This window comes from Brienomyrus brachyistius, chromosome 10 (assembly GCF_023856365.1).
Source record: "Brienomyrus brachyistius isolate T26 chromosome 10, BBRACH_0.4, whole genome shotgun sequence".
NCBI classification, from domain to species: Eukaryota; Metazoa; Chordata; class Actinopteri; order Osteoglossiformes; family Mormyridae; genus Brienomyrus; species Brienomyrus brachyistius.
Genome location: NC_064542.1, coordinates 28,630,582 through 28,657,914, shown reverse-complemented (window position 1 = coordinate 28,657,914; position 27,333 = coordinate 28,630,582). Strand labels below are relative to the sequence as shown.

General features: G+C 41.8%; 2 protein-coding genes across 5 annotated transcripts in view; both read right to left on the bottom strand.

Moving 5' to 3' along the window:
• fam13b (family with sequence similarity 13 member B) overlaps window positions 1–20,070 on the bottom strand; it is a 33,422-nt gene extending 13,352 nt beyond the window's left edge. For 2 of the 4 annotated variants that reach the window (XM_049027924.1, XM_049027926.1), the window contains exons 1-7: window positions 17,488–18,024; window positions 7,579–7,739; window positions 6,823–7,004; window positions 5,159–5,371; window positions 4,525–4,702; window positions 3,990–4,134; window positions 1,303–1,418 (exon numbers count right to left, since the gene is read on the bottom strand). In XM_049027924.1, coding sequence (XP_048883881.1) covers window positions 1,303–1,418; window positions 3,990–4,134; window positions 4,525–4,702; window positions 5,159–5,371; window positions 6,823–6,973 — 803 coding nt within the window. In that variant the 5' untranslated portion in view covers window positions 6,974–7,004; window positions 7,579–7,739; window positions 17,488–18,024. Of the gene's footprint in view, window positions 1–1,302; window positions 1,419–3,989; window positions 4,135–4,524; window positions 4,703–5,158; window positions 5,372–6,822; window positions 7,005–7,578; window positions 7,740–17,487; window positions 18,025–19,863 lie in introns of those variants that run through there. The other 2 variants (XM_049027925.1, XM_049027927.1) reach the window with 2 other exon arrangements.
• Window positions 20,071–20,813: 743 nt separating this feature from the next.
• Window positions 20,814–26,654, bottom strand: cxcl14 (chemokine (C-X-C motif) ligand 14). Its single transcript, XM_049027953.1, has 4 exons — window positions 26,416–26,654; window positions 24,577–24,682; window positions 22,558–22,671; window positions 20,814–22,417 (listed from the first exon to the last, which is right to left on the bottom strand). Exons 1-4 carry the CDS (start codon window positions 26,477–26,479, stop codon window positions 22,402–22,404), a joined length of 300 nt encoding a protein of 99 aa, XP_048883910.1. The 5' UTR covers window positions 26,480–26,654; the 3' UTR covers window positions 20,814–22,401.
• Window positions 26,655–27,333: the final 679 nt, after the last annotated feature.

The window sequence follows — 27,333 nt, the reverse complement described above, 5'->3', positions numbered from 1 at the left end:
CACTTTTTCAGCTTGAGAGCTACTTATGTATGCAGGTTATGGGGATAACCTTTAGGTCACCTGTTCAAACCCAGGTGTGAGGACTCTTCAGTCAATCAGTCCTCTAATTAGTAATGTAATTAGGGAGTTGCACCGAAAACCCGCACACACACCGGCCCTTTGTGGACAAGATCGGACACCCCTGGTCTAAGGGCTGCACAGTGGTGCATTTTAGACATGTGAAACGTCAAAGAAACTGAAGTCTCTTATTACCGGTTTAAGAAACACTATAAGAAGTCAAGATCAAGAAGTGGGGGACAGGATCTGCATGGCTCACTCTCAAGGTGATTTTGTGGGTTTTTCTGAATGGAAAGTGGAAAATGGTGGAGGCTGGATTTCGGTTTCTTTTGATGTCTGCTGAGGTTTACTGTTGTAACACAAGCATGTGAAGATTAAGTCAACATGCACCAGAGACTGGTCATCAGATTCACTCTGACATAGTTAAAACCATTCAGATTGGCACCAAAAATGCCATCAGGTCAAGATCATACAATACAGCCAACTGTGGTCACCTCCTCAATGACATCATGACAGCTCCATGGGAACCAATGGGTAGTTCCTCTTCTGGGGGAGGGGGGCTCAAGTGATTTCCTGCTTATGACTACAAAGACGGAAGACCACTTTGACAAGGTTGCCACAGACAATGAACTTGCTCAGGAAGGCTTCGCTCATGTGACAGCACAAGCATCAGTGCATTTGTTTCATCAACTGAGAATACAGAGCATTAGCGACCCATCCCAGGTGCACAAGTCTGACCAATTTGTGAATTAGGGACTAATTTATTAAATCATTTTGAATTAATGGAGAAACAGGTCACAGGGATGAACCACACAGTCCTTTGTAGTAACAGAAGCAGGGCAGTACTGAAGCTCATAAGCTACACAAGTGGCAGGCCACCACAATCTGGTTCTTACATCCGTACCTCGACTTAAAAGCATATGCAATGAAAACAACACAGGGTCATTATTTCACCTATGTTAACCTGGACTGGGGTTGCTGAATATCTCACAGTGCAACCCTAAAGCCCTGGAGTGCCTCTCAGTACTGGTCTTGAAGATCCTTGTGTATGATGGTTTTTGTTCCATTGGACCACTTAATTAATGAGACTTAAAGATACAAATTGGTCAGTTTTATTTGTTTATGATTAGTCTGGGGATAATAGTACGAAAAACAACACACCCCCTGATTGCTATAAATGTGTAACAGCACACAGTGTGAATGTCCTTCACAAAGATGGCAGGAGGGTTTGTCAGGAAAGTTTACCTGGAGGACGGGGTGACTTGGGAGAGGCGGACCTCATCTGCCGAGAGGCTCTCCACACCATCTGGTGGCAGCTCCTCACATGGCTCCAGCTTGTCGTCATCCAAGAGCTCTGTGATCTAGGGGGTGGGGAAGGATACTTACTTTTTATTTACTACAACTAGCTACTACCAATGAAGTTCTACGAAAATGCATAAGTGCTGCAGACTGAAACTGTAACTTTGTGGTAAGAATTTCAGACCTTGAAAAAATCTGAACCTTTGCTGTAGGGGGCGAAGCCCCGAAGATCAAAAACATCAACAGTTACCATTTCCTCTTTGCAAGTTTTCTGAGAGCACTGCACCTGCCAGCTGCAGGCCTGTAGTGCAATGGTTTAAAAGTCAGAGTCAACATACCAGTCATAGAGATGTTTCATAAGGTGTAAGCATAGCCAGGTAGGCTCTAGTGAACAAGCCTTTGCACAACATACACGACACCCTGGATAGGTTGGCCTAAACATCTGCTTACTGGCTCAATAATGGGATTCTGTCCCTATAGCAACCCACTCTGATCACATCTGATTGGATCAAGGGATTCACCCCACACTACTTGTGTGTGGGTGTGTGGAACTAATATGGGCCATATGTCGCAAGACAGTCGCATGTCCATTGTGAGGCTTGCCAGCCTTGTGAGAGACTGATCCGTTAACGTGTGTCTGCATGGCTAGCTGAGGACCAGCTCGCCCTGAGCCTGGTATGACCTGGCTGCGGATCACACTGCTTCATGCTTATAGGCTACTATTATCATTAAGCATTCACTGAGGCACTTTCCAGACACATGAAATATGTCATTATAAATCTGCAGTATACAGAGAATAAACAGACAATACAGCCCCCCAAAAGTGCTTTAACAGTGGGCAATGTGTGAGGGCTGCATAGCCGCAATGTAAAACAAAGGCAGCCACAATTCCTCAAGACACCTCAGAAAGACATGCAGAATGCTTCTGCCGTCATCTCCTTGTAGAAGGCAAAGGAAACACATGCAGCAATGAAACAAGGGGAAGGAGACCCTGCTGATTCTTTGCGACACTAAAGAGAAGAGAACGCACAGCTCTGGTAGTAAAACATAACAGTCTGTTTTCCACAAGGCACATGGCTGGGACAATCGCCTGACAGCAAAACACATGTTCACAGAAATGACCTCAGTGTTCTCTGGACCATTTTAAGAGACAAAGGGAAGTATTTTAGTTGCTGTTAACTTATTTTCTCCAGATCAAGTGACACTCCAGTGACTGCCAACCCCACCCCCGCCGCAATGCACCCAGTCCCACAGGACTGCATTTTTTTAACAGGCCAGAATCTGAGCAGGCTTTTGTCTTCAGCTTGTGGAAACACTAGCCCAGTATTCACAGGGTGACCTTCTTTCATAAAGTGGACCCCACGCAAAGCACAGAGACGGGAATGCCATTGGTGCTAAGAACGTCGGGGCATGAAGGGATAAGCCTGGAACTGGATTGTTAATTTACCAAATTATTGGGTTTTGTTTGTTATTAGACCATTAGTGTTCAATGATTAGCCAGGAACATGCTATTGAGGTACCACCCAGGCAGATACCATAGTCTGAGCTGAAACTGAGACAGAGACAGTATTACACTCCTCTGCACCCACAAGCTACTAACACAAACTGGGACCACCAGATTCATCAGACATCCTGCAAAGAGCATAACACTGAAAGCAATGTTCAGCAAACTGTTCTGAGATCAGATTGCATGCTCAGCTAGATCTTGATCTAGATCTGCAAGATTGGAAGGGAACTCCACCCAAAAAATAGCTCGTTTGTGCTGTTCAACTGCATTTCACACACACACTTAGAATACAGCTCAACGTCATTTCGGAAAAAAAAACTTTTTGTTTTTTAGCAATTCTCACCTCTGGTTCTCACTGGGCTGAGTCAGGTACTAAGTGAATCAAAAAGTTATGGACCCAAGTTGTCCCCAGGTGTCAGCTTTGGACTTATGTGTGGCTTTTCTAAAACTCTCCAAACACTTTTTAGTAAAGGGTAAACCAAGTACGACAAACAGCACCAAGCACACAATAAGTTCACTGGCAGAAAACCTTAGTGATAATAGATGAGGTGAACTTCAAGGAATACAGAAGGCACTGCTGTGGAGAATCAATAACACCAGTGCAGGGGAATCATCATATCCTTACAGCTTAATGTGTGAGCCTGCTTACCAATCTATGCAGGCCATTGCACTCGATCAGCACCAGTCCACTAAGTTGCTTCAAAGGCCCTGAAGGACTTTATGCTGTGACTTTGTTATAAAAACTCAACTCTTTTCCTGAGATTTGACAAATAACTTTGTAGTTTGTGTTCAGTCATGTTCTGGGAGGTTATCTAAGAATCAGATCCAAATTTTTTTAAAAGGATTTATTCAGAGATAAGTAGCAAAAAAAATCAGTCTTTGAATTCATAAAACATTAAAAGGCAAAACATAATGTCAGTCATTTTGCCACTGCCAGGCAGTCAACATAGGGACACGTATGACCATTAGCTCCTTTTCAGCTCCATGGAGGTAGTGTACAGGCACATAAGGCCACCGGGGCCATCAGTTAGTTATCATGGTACCTGACCTCCTCTCTATGCACACAAGACAGTCCAAAGGGGAACAGAGAGAAACAGGGAGAGCGACTGGGGCAGGAGGGTCATACTTGCTCATTGATGGAGCTATAGTCATTGGTGGTGGAGACATCATCCTCCTCAGAATCGAAGTAATCCTCCGGGCTTTCCAACAGCTCCGTCAGGACCCGGCTCACTGACTCCTGCTCCTTGAGGTCCTCCACATCCGTGTCCAGGCTACAAAGGAGAGATCAAGCAGGTCACCATCTTTTCCCACAATCCCACCAGATACACACATGATGCACTTGTTCTCAGCATTCTCAAGTAGGAGCCCTGTCATCGTCCAAGCAATTTCAAAAACCTCTCTTATATTCCATTACTCTGGTGCTTCAAATATTGCTTCAGATATGAAAAGCATACGTTTGCCTGAGGGAAAACTGAGTAGTCATGTCTATAAAAAGATGTTTTACACAGGAGTCACACAGGTACGTTTAACTGGGTTGCATGTATCCTCTGGACCTTTCACCTCCACCAGTACATCAGAATCTCATTCAAACCAGACCATGGACCATAAAGACATGTTATACGTTGCCTAAAGCCAGGCCACACACTCAGCGCTCCTCTTACTGGAAGACATCAGGGCCAAAGACTGCTGCAAGGCCCGCAATGCTCCAGGTCTGCTCCTGGAGGGATGCCACACTGGACAGGAAACGACACAGGAAACGCAGCAAGCTATAGTTGACCTGAGGCAACTGCTGCAGGAAATACTTTATGTTCTTAGCCAGCTCCTCCTCACTGCTGTAACCTAAAGATGGACAGAAAATTAAGAAAAAAAGGCATAATTAAAAAAAACGGAGGAAGGACCGGTAACGATGTCTTCTGAAGGAAGATCCATAAGACAACAGGATTAGAGTGACAGATATGATGCTACAGAGAAAAGACAGCAGAGATGTGACTGGTTGCAGTTTGTGACAAAGAGGTACACGCTGGTCTAGAAGAGACAGATCCGCGACTGTACCCCGGACATCTCATCCAGTTATTTACCATAGCATCTCAGATCAGCCAGGTTATTGTGAAGCAGGCAAGGGGATATGGTACCAGCCCAGGGGAAAAAAAGAAACCAATGGTGAACACTGGAACTCAAAGGGTAAGGGAGAACAGAAGGAAGACAACAGGAAGACGGGAAGGAGACAGGGAGTCTTAAAACAAGGTGGTAAGGGCAGGTAGGAGATGATTGAGCATTAAGGCCAGGGTAGAGCACCTTGGTACAGCTGCAGGATGTGGGCCTGCAGGTTGGCAGGGATTACAGGCTCTGGGAGCTCCTGCAAGAAGAGGCGCAGCAGGCTGACAGCCGAGGCCAGATCAGCCTCTTTCTCCAGGTCCACCTCCTCACCGCTGTCGTAGCGCTGCCGCAGCCACTCTACACGCTCTGCATTGCCATTCACCATGAACAGGCCCTCCAGGTCCAAGCCCCCTGGTGCGTATATACACACACACGCACGCACACACGCACGCACGCATGCACACACACACGCGCGCACACACACATACACACACACAAAAACACCTGTCACAAGCTTGCCAGTGTGGGGTGTTGAGGCACCTGAAGCAGTGTTCCTTAGCTTCTACTCATGGGTCACATTTGCTAGCATAGGGCAGCTATTTCTCGTTCCTTTCAGCCAAAACCTTTGGGCATAAGTTGACAGTTTTTAATCCACTAGACTCGGGAGCCTGAAAATCACTCACAAGTCAAACCCCAGAAGTAGCCCTCCAAGTCTGGTTTAGTTCCCTGTGAGATACAAACACCAAAGCGCATCCTTGCGCAGGAAACTGTACCGGCTTCTCTCATTCTATTTAAACTGATTTCATTTTCCAGCAGCTTCTCTCACCTCCTCTCTATTACACTGAAATGTTCCACCATGACAGGTTGGGTGAGAGTAAGCTTGGAGTGAAATATATCAGCATGTCAGCATGCATCAGAATGCTGCCCCCACCCACCAGGTTTCTAGTGAGATCATTGCTATGGCATCCTGTTTGTACAAAGATGGATTAAAGAAAGCACAGAACACGGGACTGTGCAACACAGGGGAGCACTGCATGTGGTGGGGGACTGGGAGGAGCAGGAATCACATTACATAACATTTGAAATAGGCCTCATTTCCCACGATGCCATATAAAGTCAAGTCAAGCTAAAAACCAAGTGACTTTCTGTAAAACACAGCAGGTCAAGCTGACACAATCAGAATGGAGCAAACCTCAGTGTGTCTCAGCCTAAGTAAACTGAACCAAAGCAAACACTGAAGCACACCCTTTTGTCCTACAGATGGATATCAAGTCCAAAAAAGATCAGGGTGTGTTATGATGCAGGAAACATATCTTTCATCAGCCGGGCATTTTGAAGTGGGCTTATCAAGCCATCATGTGACATTTTCATGATTTCAGGGAATATGTCGCAAACAATTGACAGGGAGAAAGTACCCTGTTAAAACCTAATTCTGCCCCATTGGCAGGGTTTATAGTCATGAGGTTCCTGGTATACAAAAGCTGTATACCAGGTGTGATAGTCATGAGGTTCCTAGTATACAAAAGCTGTCCAGTAACTCTGAAGAAGGGTAGAAACCAGCAGGTTCTGAAGCTCCCCATCCAGCTCATATGTTGCTGGCAGCAGCCTGCAGAGCCCAGATGGGCCACATAAGATGAGTCTCCAGCTCCTCTATCTCACGTCTGCTTTTGTGATTTTCTTTCTCCTTTTGGTACATTTCAACAAAAAAGCCAAGTGCTACATCCTGCTTGTCTGAATGCTTAGTAACCAGGAGAAAGGTTGTCACTGTGCCAGGCTACTGAATAACTCAAGCCCTGGACATGCATCTCATGGCAGCTTCAGCCTTTACACCAAGCTGGGCCGGGCTGGTTGCCATCACTCACCATGTTCCTCAATGTACTCCACAATGTGCTTCACCAGCAGGGGGACCTCCTGTCCAGGCTGCCCACTCCGGCGCACCTCCTCCAGAGGGATCCCAAAGACCCTGGCTGTGCTAAGGGAGTCACCGAGGGCAGGGGAGAAGCTCTTCCTCATCGCTTACACAGCCGAGCTGCTTCCACTCGTTCTGAATAGACAAAGACATAGCATACAAAAAAAAAGGGAGGCAAGTAAATGCACTCGTTCTAGGACTAATTCTCACTTACTTATCCTTACCAACACCCCTACCCAAAGTCACCAGTACAACAGTCTAGATAAGGAGGTCCAACTTTAAAAGAACAAGAATGACACCTGACGGAAAAATTCATTTTAAGGGGAGAGTTATGAAGCCTGGCTTCAGATGCAAGCTGGTTATGTGTATAAGCCTGTGGGGGGAAACTGGAGTACCTGTAGAAGACCCCAGAAAAATATGGAGAGAACATGCAAACTCCACACACATGGAAGCCTGGCAGAGACTTGAACCCTGGTCCTAGGGGGTGTTAGGCAACAGTGCTAACCACTGCACCACCGTGCCACCCCCGTGGAGAAATACGAAAAGGCCAAAACTCGGAATAGCCTTTTAGACAAACGAGTCAAACACAAACAGCCCATTCATCAGAGCAGCATTCCTGTCTTCACATAACGAACACTGCACAGCAAATGCTGCACTAACGTAAGATCATCAAAATAGTATACAGATTAAAAGACACTTGATAACTCACTTTTGAGCACGCAAACACCCAAAAGTTGGCCTTATCTCCTGCTCCGCCCACATGCAGTGAATAGAAGGGTCATCTATGGCTGCTTCAGGTTGTGGCAAAAGATAAGCCTGTAGTTCCTCATTGACGGACCGCAAATCCCTTTCAGGACTTCAGTGGTTAAGCTGGGGAAAAAAGGAAAAATCGTCATAAAGGTAAGTGTTCAGATTTCTTTACACTCAATGATTTTATTATCAATGCACTTATATTGAAACAACAAATGTCTACTGAAATACTTTTGCTATATAAAATACATCATTAAAAGGACATTTTGTGCACTAAACGCTCATTAAAAATCAAAGCGCAGAATGAACCATGCATTACTTTAACAGACATGTATGGCACAGCATTACACATAAAGCAAGCAGATGAAAGAGCTTCAGCAAACGTTAATTCCATCACGTCTGCAACAGCTGTCATGTGGGACACACTCGTAATTAGATAAGCTGAGCAGAGGCTTTTATCTGCTGCAAATGTCAACAGCAATTCAGGGGTAGCAGCTCGTAGGAATGCCACAATGCATCTTGTCCTCCAACTCTGATATCACAGTCCCTTAGGCTGGTCCAAACAAGACAATGTCACACCCCCAGAGGACAGGAGGCCATTTTCCAGATTTCTGATAATGGCGTTTTCCTGCCTTAAGGTGGTCAAGGTGCCATGAGAGGGATCACACAAAATATAAGATTTACACATAAATAAATGAGGGCGGCTGCAATTAGTCAACGTAGTCTATGACGTCAACGTTATAGACTAGACATAAATAATAGACATAGACATCAATATTTGAAATCTACACACTTTTTTGCTGTTTTTTTAAATTATTTTAATGAAATACCTTTTTGATTGTTAAAACACTTCAGTTCATTATGACAAAGGCTTTCCTACAATATTACTATGCAATCATGGGAGTAATTCAAATTGTCACAAAACAAAAAGGTGGTTTGTATATGGTGCAAGGTTTCGACGACATACCACAGCGGCACTAGCACTATTCATGAGCACCTGAAGAGGAAACACACAGGGGGGTGTTCCACCACGCAGGATTTCTCAGTTAGCTGAATTAAGCTAGAAGTTATTATTGTCCAATAGGATTGCTCCTTACCTAAACTTTTATTGGACAATCGTAACTTCTAGTTAACCAAGAAATCCTACTTTGTGGACCACCCGAACAGGCAGAACTACCTTAAGTGTTGTCTATTCATGTTTATTAAATTACCATTGAAATGGGGAGCTTTTTAATACGTTTTGTCCTTGTATCTGCTAAATACACTCATTATTAAAGCCATAAATTCCTTTATACCTTGGAATTTCCATCTAAAAAGTGTTTGGGAAAATGTTTAGGCTAGAATCTGTTCTGTGTTGATTGATGGTTTTGGTGTGTGTGTGTGTGTGTGTGTGTGTGTGTGTTCAGTAGAGTGGTCTTTAAAAATTTGAAAATGGCAGTTCAAACTCCCTAATTTTGTTATCTTAAATAAGGAAACATTTCAGGAATTTTCCAATGATTTTCCAAACATGTTTAGAGGTTGCTCATACAGTTCGAATGGCTAATGCCTAGTTTAGTCATCCACAGTCAGTAATACTTGTTAACCTCTTGGGTCATTCATTTGATTGTTAGCAAAAATGTGCTAAGCATCTTAATTTTTTTTTCCAATTTAGGATCAAGGGTGCTCTCTACCATATTTTTCTGCACTCATTTTCTTGATTGCAATAACTGCATTTTTTTAAGTAACTTAATTTAAAAATTCAGTTACCAACCATGCAATAAGAACTTTTTAAGATAATGCATTTTTTCTTGTTCATAACTTTTGCCACAGATTTAAGTTTCACATATTTTCAGTTTTTTACATGGTGTTTCATTTGGTCAGATTTTCTGATTCTACATTTTTTTAAATGATTTTAGATTTTTTTTTTTAATTGACCAAATGTTAAGAAATATGGTAGATTTTTCGCACATTTCTGCTAACAATCAAATGAATGACCCAATGGATTACCTAGTATTACAGACGGTGGATGATTAAACTAGGCTTTAGCCATTCGAGCTGCTTCAGCCACCTCTAAACATCAATAAAACTGAAAAAGTTCGCCAGGAATATTTTCTTACAATGTAGCACAAGATAAAAACAAGATACTAAATAACATAAAACTGCCATTTAAAAAGTTAACTCATAGCTAAGGACTGATTCACTAGTGTTTGATGTTATTATCATAAACGAAAAGCTAGAAACAACATTTAAAAAAAAAAAATCGTGAGCTGAAATAAAAATAAAAACTACATTTACCAGAAAAAGAGAAAGTGCCGGGTACTAAACTGCAAAAAGGAAAATCTTTTCACCTTGTTCAATTACAATATGTCCTTTTTAAAAGACATTGTGGCTGCTGAGCTGTCCCTTTCTTCACTGCTTATTGCTTCCATGGTATAACGTATGTGGTGTGCACCGCTAACCGAATTTAATAAGCATAAGAATACGCCGAATTTATACAGATTACTAACCTTTCATTAATATTTTGGGTGTACTTCTAATCTGCTAATCCAATTGTGGGCGTACGTAATGTCCATATAGTTCCAAAAAGTTGGCATCCATTATCTAATGAAATGGCATACCGTTTGTTGTTGTCAAAATAACAAATGAAAGTGATTTTTTTCTGGAGAAAAATTAATCGTTTAGATTAATCGGGCTATCTGCAAAATAGTTGATAGATTAATCGATGGAAAAATTGTTGTCAGTGGTAGCCCTAAAAATAATGCTTCACTCCTGGCCTCCTCTTGGGGGGGCATTAGGGTTATAAATAAATTTTCTTTCACATACATTTCCACATTCTTGCAGAGCTTCTAAACAGAGATGCTTTGCCTTCTTTCCTCACCCACGCAAAAAAAAAAGATCACTCAGTCCTCCAAAGTGTGCTTCAGACCACACTGTGCATTAGATCCAGCTGGCTGAAAACCTTGTTGCTTGTGCAGAGGGGCGAATAAATGACAGGCCTTTTGCAGTATTAATCCTGTGTGCCCTTTCCAACCACAATGCTAGCTTTGTTTCTGGCAGGCTGGGCGATGGCATGTTTTCTATAGAGACGAGATGCCTGTTTCCCAAGCACCCTACTAAGTGCCGCTTAGCTCTTCTGCGGCTGCTCAGATTAGAGTGTCTGTAAACTGGCCCTCACCCGCATGCTCAGTGAAAATATACCCCCCCCCCCCGCCACAGAATTATGAAAGCATGGCATTCAATCTGGCTTTTGTGCAATCTTTCCTAATGGCACACATTCTCTGCATTCCAAATACATGGCTCCCCCAGTTTATGACGATGGCTATGAGACCAGAGCAGGTGACACAGCGCCCACTAGGTGAGGAGGGCAGATGCCATAAGTCTCATGACATGCTGTGCTTTACACCAAATGACCCCTTGACATGTACAGTCAAGCTCTCTCTCACAGCAGTGGATTCAGAGAGGACCCGGAGACTAAATAAAACAGACAGGTGTCCATGCCACCACCTGTGGCAGCAGAACATTCCAGGCAAGCCACTGCTTTCAGATCATGATGGCCTTGTTTGTGTGGCCTGAAGTATACAGTTTCTCGTGCTTCTCTAAAGAACAAATGAGCCCTTGCAAGTGGACAATCGTGTTTCAGTTTCAGCCATAAATACACATTTTACATCCCTTTAGAGAACTCCTATCACAGATGCACCCATCACAGATATCACATGCTAATATTCCATTCTCATTCAGATGCTGCTTTCTTGAGCATATATTTAGTCATTCTACTGAGCATGCTCAAACTGACTTCTTCTCTTGTGACTCCCATAGAGCCCATTTAAAATGTCCCTAACTGGGTCTAAGGGTGACATTAGCTCTTAAAAGCTCTTAAAAGAACTCTTTGTGAGGTTTCTTAATACCCACTGGGTCACTTTTCACTTCAGGTCTACCCAAGCCATGGCTGAGAGGGGGAGCAAAACAAACTGCATCTCTGAATTCATTTCAGTTAACATGTAACAGGTGTTTTCTCTCCCTTGACTTGAAAAGGTAACAAAACATACTACTTTACCAAAGCATACATTTAAAGAGTGCACAGATTTAATAACAGAAAAGACTCGAGGCAAGGCTGCCCTTAAAAGGAATACCGTACTACAAAAATAATCAGCTACTTTTGAATGCCAGTTCATTTCAACACAGTTAGAGCCGATTATTACTCAATAAATCTGAAGTGCTTTGAAAACTTTGTGGGTCAAGTGATAAAAGAAACTAGGCATCCAAATTCTACTCAAATGGCAATAGTCTTCATTTCTAATTTGCAATGATTAATGTGCCATTTTTAGCAACTGAACAATTAAATTATAAAAACTGAATTTAATCTAATTAATTTAATCTAATTTGGACTCATTGCCGTTGTACTGCATTGGTGATGAGTGGTATCACTGGATATCAACAGAATGATATGAAGTGAAAAGGAGTTAAAAAAAAAGGAGATATGGTTGGACGTGAGGTTTAACAAGCTCTAAGCAATTTATAGTATGTGTGTCATTCTAACCATGAAATGTGTCTGCAGTTACAGACCGGAGAATAAGTAGAGAGTAGCAGTGCTGTATAGATGGCTCACTGCAGCCCTACAGTGCGAACTGGAATGCATGGTAAGAACTTTAAAAAAATTACTTCACTGTTACACACTACTCTTTTTAATAATATAATGTAAGCATAATCGTTCAAGTAAGATGGGACCAAACAAACCATAAAATACTGAAAAACTACAATTGTGCCTCGGGTAAAAAATACATAGTTACATTCCAATTACCAAACATTTCTTTTACTAGAAATATCTCAAACTTAGTTTAGCTAGCTAAATCCTTAATGAGTCAAGAAATTAACTCATTCTGACATTAGCAGAGATACCAGAATATAGCATTTTATTTCTAAAATAAAAAAGATCATAGCTCAGACCAAAACAAGTTTATACATTTTCAAATTTTCAAATAAATTTGTATTAAATTTAAAGCCAAAAAACCTTAACCATTTACAAATGCAGGGACAGGAAATAAAGGCCCCAGACCTAAACTTCTGGCACTAGCAAGAGACTCTCGGGTCTTAATTCAGAGTAAGGTTTAGATAATCAACAATAGCATGTTCCCAATCCAAACAAATAAATGACATTTAAATAAGAAAAACCACTTGACCACTTCAGATTTGTCTAAAAAAAAAATCTAGGGGGAAGATATACTTCTTAATAGGAAAAGTACCAAACTTTGGACTTTCAAGAGTGTAGGATAAGTTTAAATATAGAATGCTGGGTAATTAAATAAAAAATAAACAAAAATCCACTTGGCAACCATCAGCAGCAGATTTGGAGACCTGTAGAAACCACAATTTTAAAGATAGGGGACTAATATTCTACACACAGCTTCACATACACAAGATGCAATATATAAAATTCATGATAATGTTCTCTCTCAATTTCCCAAAATACCCCTATATTTGTGTGTGATGTATAGTCTAACACTTGTAAAAACTAGTTTTTCAACATATAGAGCTTAAAAGGGCAGGTCACCCCTCATCTGAAAAAGATATGTTTTATAGGGGCTGCAGTTCTAGCTATTCATATACGTTGGTCTGCTGGGAGTTGCCTAGTTTTGAAAATATCGGCCATAGAAATGTAAGTCTTCTTTCAAATATAATGGGAGTGACTGGCACCCTTTCTGTGGGGTCTAAAAGTCCTAAAAAATACATGTGAAACATTCGGCATGTCTCTTACCAGAAATCTTGACCTGGTTACTGAAGATATTTTTCAAATATGTGGATGTGAATTATGGTACATAGTGCCTTACCTGGGGAATATTGCACTGAAAATGTTTTTGTTTTCATTTTCAAATTATAACATCTCTTAAACCATTCATCTGATTTGCACTGTTTAAGACAATACAGGCAGTCCTTGGGTTAAGAATGCCGGACCTACAGACATGATGTACTTACAAAACGGGCTGCTATAAAGCCTGTGGCATAAATATTTGGGTTAAATACAATGGTTTGTAATAGCAAACACACACACTACTTACTGACGATCTCGGCTTCAGCAGATCGTCGGCTTGAAGTACAGTACCATATTTAGTTACTTTATACCTGTATTATTATTATTATTATTAATAATAAATAATAATAATAATAATAATAAATATTATGTACTGCATTATTATTTTCCAACTTGCCTACAAATCTGACTTAAAGACAGACTTTTGGAACGGATCTAATTTGTATCTATGGGGCTACTTGTATATATTGTATCTTGTATATGTGAAGCTGTATATAAAATATTACTCCCTAGACCTTAAAACTGAGGCTGCAGAGCTGATTTAATTTTTTTGGGATATTCAAGCACACAGCATTCTTTGTTAACCCTGAGCTACACTCCTGAAATTCCAGATTCATAGAACCACATATTTGCCTTATAAAATTTGAAGAACCTAGCTCAACGATTGCAGTTTTTGAATAGCCTCTCGATACACAATGCTAGAAAATGGCTTAAATACACCTTTACTGCCATCCCTTATTATTATTTTTTTTTTGAGAACACTAATGATAGTAGCGAAATGTTGTACTTTTCCTAATAAGGAGTATGTCTTCCCCCAGGATATAAGTATGTGGTTCTATTCAAAATCCCCCTGGATCTTTTAAGGCAAATCTGTTAAGGGAGGAAGTTTTTCTTAAACCGAGATGAAATGACCCTTGTACAAATAGCGTACAAAAAAAAACAAACAAAATCCTGGAAAAAGCAAAACAGACGCTTGTCTATGGGGGAGCAGATATATGGAAATGAACATGGTGGTGTTCGAACTGGAGCTCTGGCCTACCAAGACTACTGCACTAAGAATGCCTATGTGCGAGTCCATTTCTACGAAGAACAGGCAAGATGGGAAAATCGCCTGAAGGACAGCCAACTCCAGCTGGTAATCTGAACAGGCCCTGATCAGCATGTTTAGAAGGACAAGATGCCTTCTCTAGAGGATCCCGTCACAGTAAGTGAATAGGATCTACCTCCATATTGTGGGTGGGAGGAGGGTCGCGGAGGGTTAACCGTTCCAAGAAGCTGTTCTTCCAACAACTGTGCTCTTGGAACTCACTAAAAGTTTGGACTGGTTCCAACACCAATGTCATGGCCCAGTCCATCCTTTGAGACTCAGTGGCCTTAGCTCCCCCCCAAAATTACCCAACCGGCTCAATTTCACCCAGCCTGCTGACTTTAAAAAATAAAAGCAACCATATCTCTCACATACACTCCCATGCACCGTGCGGCTGGATGTCTTGAGTCCTTCAGCATTTTCCTTGCCCTAGTTTCCACCCTATAAGTTAAGCTGCTAACCTAGACATGCCTAGTTTTTTTTTTAAATTCACATCACAAATACTGATATCTAAGATCATAATACTAAAATACTAAGTATATCATACAGGGCCTCCCTCACTTCCATTAAATAAATTAACATGATTTAGCTCTCTCTGTTATCCAAAGATGCTTCTCAGAAACAAACCAATATTTTCGTTTACATTTAATAAGCCAAATATATAAATATAAGTATTTATGCAAATATTTTCCTGGAAAAGAAAATGGGAAAGTTCCCACAGCACAGCAGAGAGCCTTAACAATACTTTATTCTATTTATGGAAGCATGTCCTTCACAAGTCATGTTGTTTTAAAAAAAATACATTTTTTGTGACCTTGTTTTGAATTCAGTCTTCCATGCTAAGCCTGGGAGAGGGGACTCAGTTTCTCCATTTCCTAACATTGTCGCTGGAGGCATTTCACAGTACACCACAAGGGCAGAAGAATGTCTATATGACATGAGCCTTGTAAAACGGATTTACTAATGCTTCAATAAAAAAAAAAACATCTACAATCAGTGCTGCCCAAGGCACTAACACAGAAATTGTTACATACTGATCACACACCTATGTCTGACAAACAAGGTTTATAGAAAACTTCCTCAGATGATGTTTCACATTCCGTATTTCTTTTTTTAATGAAATTTCTTCCCTATTTTAAAATTTCAATGACATTGTAACCCTCCAAAAATGTTGCCATCAACGACAACAAACCCAAAATGCCACCGAAAGGACACTGCGAAACATCTGATATGAGGAAAGAAGGGTTATGCATAGATGTGGACCTAAACAGCATGTGTAAGCAAAAAGCAGTGACCTTGAGTTTCATATTCTGCCACACACCCAGCAATGCCTGCAAATGACACAATGACACATGCATAGCTAGTCAGAGCAATAAATTTAATAAATATTACGGTACACCCAAAATACTACTTGAGGTACAGAGCCTTTGGCAGACACATTATTTCAAAGAAAAAATTGGGGTCATCCCTGCTTCTTTAACCAAGGGACATATGAATTATTGCTGAGCAGAGCAACAGACCACCACCACAACGGTATAACTGCAGACTGCCCACAATAATCAAACCACCACTGCAAACCTGTCATGTAATCTTTACTTTCATGTAAAATGTTCCTTGAAACACAAAAACCAGTTATGAAACTTAACTAGCAAAATATTTTTAAAGGCCTTTTTGTCATTATTTAGAAACTTTATGTAACTATATAATACAGGTCAAAGGTAAACTACAATGTAAATGAAGAGAGATGTACTGGCACAAGGTGGTATATTTACTAAAAGAAATATGAAAGAAATTAGATGTTAATGCCAGAGCTCTGCAGTCTATTAATAGTATACTGCTTGGCACAAGGACCTTCACCTTTGCCCTAGATGTAAGTACTGTGCAGAGACTTCCTTTATACAGGCACAGCATGTCAAACACATCACTTGTCATCCTAGGCTACAAGGTTTCATGTGTGTCCTGACATAATAAACAGCTGTTTACTCTGGCAGCTTGACATGCCCCATCTTATGTGACTTTGAATAAAACAGAAATACAACAGGTGCTTAAAAAGACAATTTATGCACAATCATTCCATTATAAAAAACATACCTACATCCACATATCTCCAGATCCCTTGTTGAGGGTGGAAATCGCAGAGACATTACAAAAATAATTTTCTAATACCAATTTAAGTTAAAACTAAATAGTCGCAGTTCATTTACTTACCGTTAATATCCAACCACAAATTAAGCGTTAAATAGATAAAATTCAAGTAACGTTAAGGAAGGTAAGGAAGAACAACGGTATTTTGTATGTCATTCTATATATATAACTGTATTGAATAAAGTGGTTAGGACGGCAGGGAGAGGAATCACCATGGGACATCGAATTCATGCTCGTTGAAATGGGACCGACCCCAAGATTCTGCGCGCGATGATGAGTTAAAGGTCACGTCTCAAATGCCGAGGTTATGAAGCATGGAGACGACCCGGCAGGCTATTAAAACTTCACCACTAATAAAACTGACACTGATATTAACACCAGTACCGATAAGGTGAATATTCATAATTATTGTTCACTGCAACTCTGACCAAGAAAACTGTACCGAAGACGGACTGCTGGGTGGATGAATAGATGGAATAAATTGACATCCACAGGTCCCGAGCGGACCCATGCAACCATATATATTTGTTTTAATTAACCAACCTAATTTCTGTAGGGGGACATTTTTGCTGGATTCGCTAAGTCATGTATGGGTTTCGGTTTCGTCTCCACGACAATCACTGTCATAAAAAAAAAAAAAAACCGGAATTGGGGCGACTCGCCTAGCACAGGGTTAGCTAGCTTGCTAACTACCAACACGTTAACGCTAACTAACGTTGCCCGTGGCCAATGAAATACAGATAAACCGCTCCTTGCAGACACACAACATGTTTAAGCGATTTAAGCGTGATGAAGAGACAAAACATCGCAGCGCTCCGACTGGCGTTGCCGGGGCGAGGCGACGCACCTACCAGGTCAAACCCAGGAGCCGGTGATGCTAGGGATAAACAGCGTCGTTTTTTTCAGCTTAGGTGATGTCGGGCGGGTTGTTATAACAAGACGGCGGCCAAAGGCGACATCACTCCCCGTTTAATGATGGAAACTGTTCGTCGGTCCTTCCTCAGACAAACTGGAAACCCTCCTTCGTTGAGCTAACAGCTAACCCTGGTTCGCCGTGAAGAAAGCGCTCACGCCCACTACGAGGCTCGACTGTCGGGCTTGTGTCCCGCCTCCTCCCCCTCCTCAGTCGCGCTGAGTCCGAGACCCGGGAAACTTTGCCTGTCACCCGCGCAGCTGGGGTGCTGCCGGTCAGCTTCGGCGCCTCGCAGGTTTTTAGACAGGTTTTTATTGAAATATTTCATTGTAAGTGCCTCACGATGGGGGTTCGCTTATCAAATGTCAGTCGCTTGGATGCTGTGTCGTATGGGAACACGATAAAGCCCCCTAAAGCTGGCGTTTCGCGGATTTCCAGAACATTCTCTAAGCAGGATATCGAGCAGGGTCTCAGTGCAGCTCTCCGCTAACGTTAGCGCCTCGCGCATTTCCAGAGTATTTGATAAGCGGGATCTTGTACTGCACGAGACGAACACGTAACTAAAAAGTAAATTTCACTATTCCCCCTACATAATGAACACCACGTATGATTTGAATACATTCAAACAAATGCCACAGAATCACTTTCTCTTCGAGGTAGATCGTTCTCTGTCCTATAAATACGTAATCTAGGTAACGATGACAGAGTTTCGACAGCTGTGGATAGATGTACCTAAACGAAACATACTTGTGTGGCTAAAAACAGTTTTGATAGCTCATGCCTGAAAAAAAAAACGCCTGAGCTTACCATTCAAAGTAAAACGGCATTACGTTTCTGAAATGTGAATGAAATGAACCATATAACATTTTAAACTTGCCTAATTCAATATATTAATGATCATTCCGTTACATAGTAAATGATACATACCAAACTATTGTTGTCACTGTACATACGTTTTGTAACCATTTGAATGTGAAAATATAGCAGGGTAGAAACTTTTTATTAAAGACCTTTAGTCGGTACAGGATCATTTTACAATTTTCCACCATTTTTTCTGTTAAAATGCTGCTGTACTGTATATGAAATTGAATGTATGCAATAGTGGGGTAGACGTAGCGAAAAAAAAGTTCACTGGTTCCGTTTGGGCGTTCTATAGTTTAGGACAAACTTATGAGAAAATCCGCTTAATATAAGTGCATCTGTCGGTTTGATCATTACTAAGCACCGGACCGGACCCTCCGACGCCTCACAGCAGCCAGGATTAATGAAACACCTGCTCCGATAACAAGACTAGTAGCACGCCTGCTTGGGATTTATTCCCGCTGCGCAATAACCCTACGTACACTAGCAAAGGCTGTCGGCTCAAACGGTACGTCAAACTATCAAAGACTAGCAAACCATTTTAAAATTTACCTAAACCACACCATTCTTAAACTTCTTATATTTGCGAGGCCCGACATGACTTTGTGTTGCTTTCAGGAGTGCCGGCGCTGTTGTATGCAATCTGCAAGTAAACGTTGCGACAATGGGATAAAAAAAGAGAAGTATGATATGATAACCGCTTTTCCGGTGATCTATTTAAGATTATTAGACACGAGACGGATATCCTCTTTGAGCCTCTGCAGGGCTGGCTGTTGTGGTCTTCAACAAGGCGCATATCCTAAACCATTCCATTTATAATTGTTATGAGGTATTTAAGACCATAAGACATGGGTGGATGTCAATTAAACGACAACGCTATAGTAATCTGTACCGGCGATGCTTCAGGAAAAGTCTCCGGATCCTGACAACCGGAGGACAGCATTAAATGAAAGGCCACAAACGCCACCTACTGGTCACACCTATGCAGTTACCACACACGCGAAGTGCAAGAATTTAGCGGTTTTCATCAGACAAGGGGTTAACAATCGTAATGTATCGTTATTCGGGATGTTCGGGATAATATACTCATTAGATACCACACACGTGGGTACAATCCCAACATATACTTAATACATTATTTAACCTGCATTTCCAGAAATTTCCATTTGCGGTTTATCTGTACATGAAATAGACATATGTATCTGAAAGGACAAGCAGTAATGCAACACCGCCAGTCTAACACTCGAATGGACAGATATCGGCATGATACATGCTATGCAAAGAGTGTAGCGATTAATTAATGCATCCGCTGGGTGTACACATCCCAATGAACCATACTGCGGCAGCTCACGTTTTTAGAGAGATAAAACACCGGACCTGCCTAACACTCCACCCTAAACCACAAAAATTTGGCAACGCTGATGTTCGGCGTTTTACGCATGCGCACACCTACCTGCCCTTCCAAAAGCAGCTAGATCGAGACAAGGTGTCGGATACAACGACGATCCTGCGTTATAATATTTGTGGTGAGATCAGCTACTTTATTTTCTTTATCAAAGCTTGTGTTCGCTTCTCACGGTATCTGGTAGAGTGCACTTCCGAGTACGGGCAGCGCGATACGGTGTCAATCCTGAAAAGACTAGGCCCGCAGCTCCGCCCCCAGGCCGATAACGGACTGCTGACAACGCGGCACCCTCCAGCCCGAGCTTGCTGATTGGTCTCTTTGTCGCCAACTCCACTGATCGGGCCGCTCATTGGACGAGTTCGCTTAACAGGGCGGAGGCGTCGCTAGCCGTTGAGCAGCACGCATCTGTCATTTGGAGTACAGAGCGATTCATCGGCTTGCGGTAACATGGCGGTGGTTTGGCAAATTGCAGGAGGCTGACAGTCAAATGATAAAAAAAAATCATTTATGGACATTCAAGAATATTACGCACGTGTTGCTTGGCGAGAGTCTTTAAATGCAACTCAGCATAAATATCATGAGGAATAGCAATTGTAGGTTAATTTCTCTCCAATCATCCATCCACCTTCAAATTGCTTATCCAGTGCATTGTCTTAGTGAGACTGGAGCTATCCTAGTAAGCACAGGGAATGGGGCATTCTGGAGAGGACACCGGATGCATAATTATACACCATCCATCTATTCCACATCCATCTACAGCCTATTCTGGTTAAGGTGGTGGAGTGGGGGGGGGCAGCATGGGGTACACCATAGATACAATGGCAGTCTCACACTCATATTCGTTTTGAGACGCCAATTAGCCAAACTACATGCCTTTTAGTTGCTTGATAACATAGGGAGAATATGAAAACCATCCAAGCAGATGTGTGAGGCAACAGCGCTACCCACTTAGAAATTTCAAATGGATTAACAGCATTGTGACAGTAGAATCCAAAGCCTTATCATTTCAAACTTATTTTATTGCTTGGTAATTACACACTCTCCTTGGAATGCCTTAAAAACATGTTGGATGATAAATTCCAAAGAAAAATTCTGACATGAATGTTATTGAACATTTAAATAGCAAAATGATAACTGCAATACACTAAGATATATTAAATGAATTTTACCTGAACCATTTAATATTTATTTACAATGTGCTCATTTATACATTTGTATATATAAGATATAAAACAAGTGAAATGCACAGGTTTAGCAAAGAAAAAGTATTAGATTTACAAACCTTCAGTTTGGTGGAAAATGCTAGTGGCAGTAAACCAAAGACAGGTGGCAGTAAACACTTAAAAATATCATCCCTAAGAAATAAGGGTCTTTGCATGGATGGACACATGTTCACTTGAAACAGACGGAGTAAATCTGAGGATGAACTGACCAATCCCATTGTAAAACCTCACCACTCCCTTACAGATACTCTTCAGTATCTCTGGGGAAACAGATTGCCGATTACAGACCACATTTAGGGTTCTCGTTAAATGCTGTCACTGATATGAAATGCAGGACTTTGCCTTGTACTCACAAACCTGACAACGCATTTCACACAAAATGCCAAATAAACCGGGAACCCTTAAACCAGGAAAAGCATAGTTAAAAGTCAGGCAGCCCCCCCCCTTGATTGATATAGATCATATAATGTAGAATGAGGCATAGCCATAATTGTGTACTTTAAAAAAAAAAAAAGTTTTCATCTATATTTTGCGTTTAGTAAAAAGATGGTGAAAGCCTTCATTTTTCCTCTTTTGATGCCCCTCGCCCCATTTTACTATTTTGAACCCCGCCCACCCAAGACAAAAAAAAAAAATCTGTAGCCACCACTGACTTCAGGCTACAACCTTTCCAACTGAATGCTGAGAGTCATCATGACGCTGCCCAGAGCCTTAAATGTCACTTAGATGTCATTCATAAATAAATCCACCTACAATAATGATTCATACAATGAAATACTTATACAGCAGTCGTTATGTTGAGATATATATATATATATATATAAAGTAGGAATTATGGGAGGGTATGGGGAAAACTGATTTTAACATAAAGAATTAAAAGGTTTTAATAAAAACCCCTTCTTCCATTTCACTCCTGTACCATATTTCTGATACTTCTGGAAAGCACACAATTACAGGAGTGTCATGTCCAGGAGATACCACTGCAATCATGTGCTTGCAAAGAGTTACACAGTCCCATAGACATAAATCATTCCAGGACTACCATTCTCTACACAAGCACTATGGAGCAGATATACCAAGGACTCGTCCCACAGCAATATAGGTTAATTCTGATATAGATATATAGTCAAATATATACATATAGGCCATTTGCTACAAACTGATATTTTAAGTCAGTTCTACTAGGATACTTGATTTTAAAATGGCACCAGCAAAACAAAAAAATATATATCTGTCGTCCTTGATAAATCCCACCCAACACATCTGTGCCAGCCATAGCTGTTTGTTTTGGGATATGTCTTGTGCTTTGTAAAAACATCCTGTTCTTCCTTTCATTTTCTACCCTTGCATATCCAGGACAGTCTCAAGCTTCATATACCCTGAAAAAGAAGACATAGATAATGAACACGAAGACAAAATCCTGACGTCATGCAGATTGAGCAGGTCCTGCAGTACATGCAGTGGGCAGTAGGTGGCACAAGTCACATTAAAGTATTAACTGTAAAGAGGCCCGGCACACCTGTGTTTGTCCTTCCAGATCCTGAACCACTTCACCAGGTTCTTGGTGCTCTGCAGTTTGGGGTGCAGGCAATATTCCTGACCTTTGAACCGTGATACGTTCTCCATGGTCACACTGCAGAGAAGGAACATTGACAAAAAAGGAACATTTTATTAATTGGCCACACAGAACAGAAATATAAACAAACCCAAACCAAACAACTGTTACATTGTTTACTTCAAAAACGATGCAAGATATTAAAGGGTGCTATGGGATCATGCAGTGAGATCCACTTTCTACGCGACCTCAGCACAATAAATAAAAAAACATCACAGGTCACAGATTCCTTTCAGCTCACACCAATAACCAGAGAACAGTGCCAGACAGCAGCTGCGCTCACATTCCAGCACCATATGTATCTTTGCATTATTTCACCTTCTAGTTCAGGTCCAGGCACTACGTTTAGGCAGAGAAAGCTCTCTGAATGGTATTGTAAACGACACACACAGGGATTGGGCTGTGTTCCCGGAGCCCGTTGGGAGTTCTCTCTTTTTTTTTTTTTTTGCATATGCCTGTGGCTGTGTTTTCAAGTGGCCAACCTTTAGTCAATCAACCCTTAAGTCCCAAAAGCACTAAACTGATAATAGCCAGTACAGGGACCAAACAAAGGGTGTGTAAATGAAAACACCAGAATTCCTTCATTTTACCAACCAAGCAAGACGGTTTTAAAATTTTTTTTTTTTATTAATATCATGTTCTATTAATGTTTCCTATAACTCACAGCCATCACGTTGTCCTAGGCAAAACATTTGCTGCAATACCACGGGTGAACACCAGATGGACCCAAACAACGTTATTGGTGACATCTGGTGAACGCAACTCATTCACTAAACTTCTTATGTGACCATTTTAAACATGCGAGTGCTTGCTTTTAATCTTACAGTGGCACACGTTTAAATATCCGAAACATATTTAAGGTGTTCAAGGTGCCTCTCCGCCCGCAACTTCCCTGTTTACGGTGACGAGAGCTGAACGAGAAGGACCATTTACAGTTGTTTAAACACATGCTTAACAAGAGAGGCCTCTCCACACAACAGTAACCCTTTTGTCCAATGATCTGAGCGCACAAGGGGGCTCCTTTGGAACAAGAGATGAAAAAAGCACAAAAAATAGCAGTGACGGTCGAAAGAGAGCAATCGACTCTGGGAAGGTGAGAATAGACCTCCGCAACATTTTATTAATCATATCCGGAACCAGAGGATAACATTGGGATGAGAGGGAACCCTGAATTAAGGCGAGCCCATTATGGCACTGTCCACAGACCACAGAACCAACATCTTTTTTTTTCTTTCTTTTTTTTTAGAAATCAGGACTTCCCGATCCCTAAAGGAAAAGGTTAAGTTTTAAACTGAAAGGTACAATATGACCCTCGTTACTAGAGCCGCGACCTTTGACAACACAGTGGGCACATGCACGATCTGCCGAAATCGCCCACGGGGAATTGGCGCATCGTCAGTCGTGCTTCACGCAGATTCGCAAGCGCAGCGCTGCGCCTTCCCCAGCAGGAAGCCGCACCGGCGCTCCTATACGCAGCTGGCATCGCGGCCCTGTGGGAGACGCTCAGCCTCCGAGTGCACATGTGCTGCTCCAGAAAAGGCCTGGCGAGTGCGCTTCAGCCGCCCGGCTGGGGACGCTGCACAGCAGGCCGCTCTTGAAGAGAGCAGTTTATAAATATCTACGGTCAAAATGGGGGCGTCGGGAAGCAAACCCCACACAAACAAAACCAGTCCGAGCAGAAAATTATACCCCGATTAATGATTACACAGGCACCAATGTAAGATGAATTAATTAAATGTGCTAACACGTTTGCTATTAGGTTAAACTAATTAATTGAGCTGAATATTAATAGACCTGTGTAACCTGATATAGTAGCCTAATAAATTAAATTATTGACTAAACTGATCAAAGCCACGAACTTTAATATGTTGACATAATATAAGTTAACGCGTTGAAAACTACCGAAGATAAGTAATAACTCACAAAATCATCTTCTCCTGGCAGAAGGGGTGTTTAGGTTTGATCTCCAACTTCTGCACGTCCTTGTAGCGGATCTTCGGTCCTTTTCGGGTACAGCGGCACTTGTAGGCTGCGAAGCGGAGGATCAGGGTATCAGAGTCACGTTGAGATACGGGTACCTGGACCCCGCCATCAGCCCCGCTCCCATCCCGCCCAGTGCGCTTCTTACTCGTCCGCCGTTTACATTCCGGCTCCTTCGCACGTAAAATAAAAATTTGCGTTTAACATTCACCTTTTCACAATCTGCTGTTACCGGTTAAACTCGATAGAGGTTGACACAAGGCCTGGCTTGCCGGATGGATTATATTTCTCGATTTAACAAGGCAACCTTTTAATCCCACGTGAAATGTACCAGCTGTCTCTGCACCATCAGGAAAAACTCCGGACAAACAGTACCGAGGATCCACAGAGCCACCACTATGAATACTGAAACCGAAGCCAATGTTTCCCCTTTCAAAGGCTTTAAAACTAAGCCATTATGCTAATTCAAAATATGTGTTTAAATCCTGCTTATTCCTCGGTTTCACAGGTGATCAGGCTTTCATGTTCTGGGGTTAGTGTATATATATATATGGATGAAGTTCATTACTTCTGACGCGCCAAACAATCAGTTTGATCCATGCCTGCAGTTGAGTAAACAAACATCTGGGTTACTTAACAAAGTAGAATTCGAGCGTACGAAATCTGTAATAAGTTTAGCGCTTTTCCACTCTCAACTTAATTATATTTAAGGCAAAAATCTATTTTCTAAAAAAATAAAACTAATGCTCTTATTAAGAGGTCGAGACTGCATTGTTTGTTACCAGCGGGAAATGTCAATTTAATCAGTAAACTACAAACCCTGGACGATAGACACTTAAACAACGAAGGTTTAAATGATGAAAGCTGTCAGTCAGTAATTCCGTATTCAGAAAGTTCCTCGAAAGCCCAGTTAATATTAACCCCAATTAATTTATAGAATCGTGACGCGATTTAATAAGGCAACCAAATTTTATAAAAATATCCCGATGCATTAAAACATGGCTGTAATATAAAACCTGTTATATTTTCATATCTGCGAAATCCGATCAGTGCAGCGCTCGCAACACTTTCTGCTCCATGGTTGAGTCATTCTTGCAGGGTCTCCAGATTTATACACATACACAGCTTAAAGTGTCCGAAAGTCCGCATACAGATCCGCGTCTCCGTACAGATCATGAGACCCAGTATAAGGAAATGTAGGACACAATACAGAGAAATAGATGGTTTTCCGGCAGGTCCGAATGCCGCAGACTACATAAATTAAGATTCCACATTAAAACGCCGCAAAGCCCTGTAAGTTTTGGAAGCAAACACCTGGCGTTTCCAAACTGTGCTACCGGCTCTGAGCCGAGCAGCGGGCGAAGGTGAAACAATGTTTCGCGCAATTACGATCCGTTTGGACGAGTTAGACAGGATTTGCGTGGTTTGGCGGATGGTTTTATGAACGATATCTGGCGCATAGTCTCTTCCGAAATAGACGGGCAAGTGATCATGGCAAATTCAACCAAATCTTCGAACTGGTTCACTGCTGAATATGCGAACGGAGTTAAAAAAAAAACGGGTACTGTGTTAAACAGAGACGTGAAGATAATTTAGAAATGCGGTCTCTTCGGTAAATAAAGGATATCAGCCGTATGCGCTGTGAATGCACAGCTCTGGCTCCTATTCGAAAGGCTGTCACTAGGCAAAAAAAAGTTGCTTGCCTAAATCACTCTAACGCATTATGATGCACAAAAACACCTCCAAATTCGATAAAGAAGGAATGAGATTATAAAGGCTCACCTTCGACGTTCAAGGAATAGATAGCAATAACCAGGAGAAGTAACGCAGCCGTGCAGCGATTCATCGCGTCTCGGATGAGGACGTCCACAGATATGTCCCGTTGTTCAGTATGCGGTATGTATAGATGCGAGTTGCTGTTCGCGATGGGCTCTAACTGCGGTATGTAGCCGGTACCTCCCTCCCTGAGCGCCTCTCCGCGCGGCGTAGCGCTCCTGCTCTCTGCCCATTAAGCGCAGTCAGCGGCGCTTTTAAAAACGCTTCACCCCGTCTCATTAATATGCAGGACAAGCCGGCGAATCAGTCACATCTGAAAGACAAGTGCAGCGCGGAAAGAAGAGCGGAAACAATGGAAAGGCGCACAAAGACGACAAATGAAGAGTCTGGCCCCGTGAAAACCAAGATAATTGTGTTTGATTGGGCTTTTTGTTTGTTCAAGGGCAGAGCAAGTAATTGGCGTTTTCACTTAGAAGGGATGTTCGCTGTGTACGAGTCAAAATGCATCTGGAAGACAACTTCAAACCATGTACTCATGCCCTAGTAGAAATTTTAGCTGAAACCCCTAGGCATTGGTACTTGATCTCAATTGGTACACTGAAGGTGTGTTCATTTACTTGAGATATTGTTTCCTACACAGACTAATAGGCCAGTTGTCCAAAATTTGCAACGTGTCCAAAACACGTACTGGAATTTGCGCAAAAGTGACCTTTCCAAGATGACCTTACCCATAAAGCACAGTTTTCAATGAACAACAGTCTGATTCTGTAATAAAGGTAGGCAAGTCGAGACAAACCGTCTGTTGTCTCTCCATTGTATAACCGTACCTAGAAGGCTACCATTTCCATTACAGGTTTTCTGTGTGACAACCTGTGACAAACCATGACGGCTTAGTTCCTTAGGAGGAACTTCAGGGCTGGAGAT

Coding starts and splice junctions, on each gene's coding strand:
- cxcl14 (XM_049027953.1), bottom strand. CDS start 26,479: ATGAATCGCTGCACGGCTGCGTTACTTCTCCTGGTTATTGCTATCTAT. Junction 24,683..26,415: donor CTATTCCTTGAACGTCGAAG/GTGAGCCTTTAT, acceptor TCCGCTTCGCAG/CCTACAAGTGCCGCTGTACC. Junction 22,672..24,576: donor TGCCAGGAGAAGATGATTTT/GTGAGTTATTAC, acceptor CCTTCTCTGCAG/TGTGACCATGGAGAACGTAT.